This window comes from Alosa alosa, chromosome 1 (genome assembly GCF_017589495.1).
Source record: "Alosa alosa isolate M-15738 ecotype Scorff River chromosome 1, AALO_Geno_1.1, whole genome shotgun sequence".
NCBI classification, from domain to species: Eukaryota; Metazoa; Chordata; class Actinopteri; order Clupeiformes; family Clupeidae; genus Alosa; species Alosa alosa.
In genome coordinates, this window is record NC_063189.1 from 35454580 (window position 1) to 35461915 (window position 7336).

At 40.3% G+C, this 7336-nt stretch overlaps 1 protein-coding gene across 1 annotated transcript in view; it reads right to left on the reverse strand.

Moving 5' to 3' along the window:
• LOC125302884 (zinc finger protein 84-like) overlaps positions 1-3689 on the reverse strand; it is a 45991-nt gene extending 42302 nt beyond the window's left edge. The window contains exons 1-2 of the mRNA XM_048256220.1: positions 3329-3689; positions 2714-2899 (exon numbers count right to left, since the gene is read on the reverse strand). Of these exons, the coding sequence (XP_048112177.1) occupies positions 2714-2899; positions 3329-3628 (486 nt within the window). The 5' untranslated portion in view covers positions 3629-3689. The remainder of the gene's footprint in view (positions 1-2713; positions 2900-3328) is intronic.
• Between the last annotated feature and the right edge of the window lie 3647 nt (positions 3690-7336).

The window sequence follows — 7336 nt, forward strand, 5'->3', positions numbered from 1 at the left end:
CTAATATATATACATTATATACACTATCAAGAAGTCAGTAAACAATACACCAAAAAGTAAAAAAGAAAAAAAAAAAAACACACACATTGTTCAAAGCATTTATTTTTGCATGGTTCTAGCTCCTCCTTGTACCCCTATTTTTACAGTACTGTACCCTGTGTCTCTGTTATACTGTTATTCTTGTTCTTTGTTAATATAAATCTGCAACCAGTCAAAATCTATTGAGCATTCAGAACTGTCAGTCCACTCAACAAATGGAAAGCACAATGTGCAAGGCCATACACTTTGCTTACAGTATTGTACAGTAATTGATTGAAAATTGATTTCACTTGTTTCAAATGATGTGACACAACCAATATAAGCCAGTTCAGAGAGCAAACAGGTTGTTGAAGGTGGGAATGAGATAGATGATTTGTGTCCCTATTATTGTATACTGCAGTACAGTGCATTGTAGACTGTATATTGTACAATAAACAAATTGTAGGGCCCTGAACATCATGCTTTCCATTTGTTTACAGTACTGACTACTCAATAGATTTTGACTGGTTGCAGATTTATATCAACAAGAATTACAGTATCACAGAGACAAAAGACAAGTTTGTCAGATGGGTACAGGTACTGTAAAAATAGGGGTACAAGGAGGAGGAAGAACAAAAACATTGCAAAGAGCAAAGCAAAGTAGTAATTTCTGATCAATGTTTAGCTACTATGATAGAACATGTTTGACAATGACGGAAAAATATGAAATTTGTTTTGAGATTAAAAATGTACTTATCCCTCGGTCGACGAGGCTGATGTGTCGTCAGTCTGCATCACAGACAACAAAGTGCGTCAGCTAATGTCTAAACCCGTGCTGTATACTTCTGGGTCTCAACGATAAACTGGAAGAAATGCCCCACACCGGAAGGACCGAATGGACAATTGTCAGAAAGGCAAGCTACATTGTTGTATTGCATTTCCTAGTCAGAGCCAATTTGTATAATTCGCATATAGCTAGACTACAGTGTTTTCGAAAACTGTGCCACCGTCTCATTACTAGTTGCTGACGCAGTGTATGTTAATATGTAATCCTCAGGCAATGCCGACTTGTGGCTTATCGTGTAATTCTGGAGTGGGCCCTCAAGGGCCAACCACTTGGATGAGGACAGTGTTTCCGCTAGACTTTTTTTAACAGAGGCGGCAAACCCCCCCTGCGGGGTTCAGACTCAAGATAGAGAACTTATTCTGACTTTACATTACATTTAGCAGACAAAGACCAAAGTGACTTACATATGTCAGTTATATTACAAGGGATCACACTGTCCCCGGAGCAACTTGGGGTTAAGGTGCCTTGCTCAAGCCGGGAATTGAACCGACAACTTTCAGGCTACTGCACGCTAGCCCAGCTCCTTAACCACTACACTACCACCGACTTAGGGCCCGTCCACACGGAGACGCTTTTTGGGTTAAACGCAGAGGTTTTGCTTCGTCTTGGCTGAGCGTCGAAACGAACTGCCCGAAACCACACTTTTTTGAAACCTGGTCCCAGAGTGGAAAAATCTGAAACCGTAGCCCTTTTGAATTCGTTTGGACAGCGAAACCGCACATCCAACTTGCGTATCGATGAGGTCATCGCCACACCTCAGCTGCCCAGGACTTGACACTTATAGTATTGCCTAACAATACTAGTTTTCATACATGACATTACCTACGATTACACTCCGTAGGATAAATATCACAACTGATGCTGCGCAGCGCTGATAGCTTATGACTTGGTGGACTGAACACTGTTTTTCCCGGTGTTTTTTTATGCATTCTAGCTACTGTCAGTGACACAAGAGAACTTAAGTTATTAGGGAAGTGCGGTGTAAGTTTACATTAATTTGTGCGTAGTGCCGGTGTCATTAATTTATTTTACATGTCTTACAACATAAATAAATGCATTCATAGTGAAGTCAGATATGAGCATACAAAGATGCTTAGAACTCATGTTAAGCCTATAGATGCGCACTAAATGCGAATGCGCAATTTGATGCAAGCAAAAGTATCGACTGTTACCAACAAAGGTATTATAGCAATATTATAAATGTGGCGACAGAATAGCCTAGAACTTGGGTACGCGCCTAGCCTTTGCACTTGCGGTGATAACCAAAACTAATGTGAATCGCGGACTATCCTACAACCAAAGAAAGTAAAGGAGATTATTTTTACCTGCATTAGCCAAATAAAGGACGGGACTGCACCCTCCACAAACCGTAAAAATTAAGTTTATTAGTGTTACAGTTGACAGTTCACTATAAGTCCACACAAACAATTCTGGTTTCCTTGCACTAGCCATTTCGTCGTAGCCTATTCTGTCTGTTTGTATAGCCTACAGCGCAAGCTTTGGTCAATTTCTGTAAAGAAACAGTGCCACCTATAGGCCTGGGATATGAAGTAACGTGTAGAGTCGTGTTGAGATGGATCCGTTTGGACGCAAATATTCTTGATAAGGTTCCAGAGAAGACGGAGGGAAAAAAGATAGGTTTGGTACGTGTGGACTAGGCCTTATCCCCACTTACCTTTGCATTCAGCTTCTGTTAAAAATGTTTACATAAAAAGCCATTTTTCATACTTCTTTTCACTTTTATTTATAAAGTACACACCACAGTCTGTTATGCATAAACATAAACAAAGGAATCCTTAATATTCTAGTGATTGAATCACAACAAGACAAAACAATATACAAACTTACAGATAGTGACAGCCTCTCCCTGATCACAGGGAAAGCAAGGTAACTGCCAGATAAAGACTTCCTTGGGGATTTGGTGGATTGCTGAAGCCGTTGCTGTGGGCTGGTGAGGACCAAGGACATGCCGGAGGTAGAAGGCCGGTCTTTTGCAGGAGCTTTGAAAACAAGGGGTTCTACACCACCAACAGCCTGTAACAAGTTGCAGAACACATCTCATCAATATTACTGACACAAGCACTGTTGTAATGATTGCTCAGACTGTGCCATTTCAAGGTGGTTGAAAGGGTGGTCCCCCTTGAAGATGGATCCTGTCTCGACTTTGACTCGTTTTGAATCGCCTTTGACTGTTTCAGAGTGGCTGGCTATGGGCATGCACAAACACGTCCTAACAACAATCCTTAACGTTCGTTTTCAAAACTGTGCAACTCACTGAGTGGTTAGTTTAGCATTCCCCCCACCCCCCAAAACAACAAAATGTTCTAATATATAATGCCCCTGACTGCAATTATCGAACCTCTGTAGCTACCCAGGAAAGTGTTTGGAGGCTATTTCCTAGTCCTAGGTCAAACTAGTCATACAAATAACATATCAGATAACATTGTATGTTGTTTAGCTTACCCAAAGGTCTTCTTCGTCTAGCATTGGTCCACTAAGCGTCGGTACAGCTGTCCTTATCAGATAGAGTTTAGTTGGAGACTTTCTTCCAGAACGTGTAGATTGAACATAGTCCTCGTGCCGAAAGTGCATGGCACAAACACGATGGTCAGCTTCTCGAAGAACATCTACAGGGGTGTTTGTGTCAAACCCGAGGAATGAAAGCCACAACTTTAGTAGTTCAGGGTTGTGGAAAGGAAGCCGATGACAACTCCTTTGTGGAGAGATTTTACCGCAGTTTCTGACCGCACAAAGTCTTCCCATATTCGATGGAGCAGTGACCAGTGAGTGCAATGCTGATGCCTTGAGCTTGAAGTTGAACCAGTTGAACTGTTTCTTCTTCTTCTTCTTCTTTTTTATATGGTGGTCGGCAACCAGCTTTTTGGTGCATTACCGCCACCATCTGGACTGGAGTGTGGATCAAATGGTCATCCTACACTTTCCTAAATTCTTTTAAATAACCCAGTTACCTTCAAAAAAAGAAAAAAAAGGAAAAACAAATTTCACCTGATTCTCTTTGCAGTATATCATTCAAATTTAATGTCATCTGATTTCACCAAGTTGTGAGATAAATCTTTGTCTGGCTTTGATGGTACTCAGGACAAAACATAATTACATGCTCTATGGTCTCTTGACTATTACAATATTCACACATTCCATCAACATGCTTTTTCATGGTAACTAATGTTCTGTTTAATCATGTATGTCCTAGCCTCATTCTGGACACCACATCTTCTTCTTGCTTGCTTCTGCATGTATTCCTGCTCCTCCCCACCTTTTCTTGAATACTATGCAGGTGTCTTCCAGACTGTTCGTTATCCCATACAAATTGCCATTTTTCATTTATCTTTTAGCTTTGATTATACTTTTGACTTCAGCTTTGCTGTATTTAATATTCAACTCTATATCAGACTTCCCTGCTGCTTTCTTTGCACATTTATCTGCTAATTCATTACCTCCTACACCTATATGAGCTGGTACCCATTTAAATGTAGTAATACCAGACTTAAGCAGATTGTTGGCTAATTGCATTACTTCATATACTATGTCCTGTCTAGACTCAGAATGACAACGTTTAAGGCTTATTAAAGCTGAGCTAGAGTCTGACGCAATCACAGCTTGCTTAGGTCTATTGCTCTCTACCCACAATAAGGCCATCCATATTCCTATAATTTCTGCTGTGTATACAGCTAAATCATCATTGATTCTCTTTCCAGATTCAATGTTTAATTGAGGGATAACATAAGCAACTCCCATTTTCTTATCAGTCTGCTTAGATGCATCAGTACATAAAATGACTGCTTCTTTATATTTGCTCGCAATGTAACTCTGGACCCTGTAATGATCCACTTCAACATCCTTCTTTTCCTCTAATAAGCCCAAGTCTACTGGAACCTCTGACATCAGCCAAGGAGGAACAACAGGATATGCCACTGTAGGGCTTATTTCAAGAGCACTGATTCCCATATTTATTACCTTTTGTTTTATTGTCCAACCAAAACTTTTAATAAGGTAACTCTCTCTCTCTTGACACTGCCATAAGACTGATTGACTCATGTGTTTTCACTATGACCCCTTAGATTTGTCCAATACACAAGAGACAGCTGGTCTCTTCTAAGATAGAGAGGCATCTCTCCCATCTCTACCTGGACTGCTGCCACTGGCGTGGTCTTAATTGCCCCACAGCATAGCTTCAAACCTTGGTTCTGAATTACATCTAGTTTCTTAAGTGATGTTTTAGCAGCAGACCCATACACTACACACCCATAGTCAAATACAGATCTCATCAGCCCTGTATAAATGGCTTTTAAAGCAGGTCTACTTGCTCCCCATTCAACTCCACGCAGACACCTCATCACATTCAACACTTTCTTGCATTTCTCAATATTTTTTTGTATATGCATTGTCCAAGTTAATCGTTTGTCAAACCACATTCCTAAATATTTGAAGAATTCCACTCTTTCTAAATCTGCCCCAGATAATTTGATTTTAACATCTTCATTTATTTTCTTCCTAGAGAAGAATAAAGTCTTTGTTTTATCTATTGAGATCCTAAACCCCCATTGAAGGGCCCACTATTGGACTCTGTTCACTGCCTGTTGCATCTTACCCACCACAAAATCTATATTTCTTCCTTTTTTCCACATTGCTCCATCATCTGCAAACAATGCCACCCCAACTGAATTTTGTATGTCTTTAAAAATATCATCAATCATAATTGAAAATAATAGTGGACTAACAATACTTCCTTGTGGGACACCATTTTCCACACTGTATTGCTCACTTAATTCTCCATTTATTTTAATTTGAATTGTTCTATTAGACAAAAACCCTTTAATCCATTGGAACATCCGTCCCTTTATTCCCAATATTTTAACCTTTATCAGTATACCTTCTTTCCACAACATATCATATGCCTTCTCAATGTCAAAAAACACTGCCACTACATTTTCTTTGTTCTTGAGCCTTCCTTATTGTATCTTCAAGGCATACAATGGGATCCATGGTGCCTCTATCTTTCCTGAATCCACTTTGATAATGACTCATTAATCCTTTCGTTTCAACCCAATATGTAAGCCTGTCATTAATCATCCTTTCCATAGTTTTTCCCATCTGGGATGTTAATGCAATAGGTCTATAGTTAATTGCTATTTTAGGATCTTTCCCAGGTTTCCTAATAGGAATAATTATAGACTCCTTCCATGTTCTAGGAATACAGCCATCTATCCATACTTTATTATATATAGACTTAACAAAACTTCCTTCCCCTTATCACTTAAGTTCTCCAACATGGAATAGCAGATTTTATCCATCCCTGGAGATGACTTTTGAACTGTTTCTCTTTCCAGGGTCGTCTTTTCAAGCTCCTCCCAGCCTGACTGGTAGATCACGTGGACAGTCACGCGCAATCGATTATTTAATAAATAAATGTTAATTACGAATAATAATAAAAATGTTCTACCTAATGTGACTATATTTTCCATAGACTGTAAAAATCACGTTTTTCCCGCCGTATTATCCATAAACAATATAGTATATTCCGGTTTGACGTCACTTCCTGGACTCGTTTGTCTTGTCTCTAAAATATATATATTTTTTTTTATTAAGTCCTAGTTAACTAGAACTTCGCTCCTACTGTCCGAACCGTTTCCTGTAACATAGGCACGTAGTCTGACTTACCACCAAGTAGGCCTACTTTTCTTAACCGGTGAACTCCAGGTTGGATAAGCTAAGTTTACTGCCACTTATAGGACAACCAAATACCATACATAAGGGGTCACTTACAGTGTTGGGTGATGAGCCACTTTGTTGTGTTGGTGATTTGAATATTGTCGGTGTGGCCGCATCATGGAGGCGTAATCCTGTGTGGAGGTATAGTCCTCCTGTGTGAAATGCTTGGAGCAAACACGCCAGCCCTTCAGAATCCACCCCGGTGTTGTTGGATTCATGTTCAGAGCAGCCAACCAAGCTTTTTGCCGTTTGTACTGAGATGGAATTCTGTGAAACATGATGGCACTATAATGCTTCTGCTTGTTATCACAGCCCTTCACGATGCACGTTATAGCCATGACTGTTCACAAACTATCTTCCCACAACCTGATACTTCATCAACTCTGCTCAAACTACTAACTAGGCTACTGGTGCATGCGTGCAGGTCACATATTGACGGAAGTGAGAGGGAGGGAGACCACTAGGCGTGTTCGACTTGAGGCAGATCTGTGCAGATCATGGAGGTATTATATATAACTGGAGAGAGTGACTAAGTCCCGCCCTCCATACAAATGAATAGGCGTGTTCGACTTCAGGGAGATCTGTGCAGATCTGACTTGATGTGATGCATGCTGGGTTGAACACAATGCATACTGGGATGGACGCAATGCTTACTGGTTAGAAATTTTGTCCGACTTCTGTCAGCCGGGGAGGGACTTCGACTGAGTCTGACTTGGTCTGGCTTTCTACGTAAACGTGATC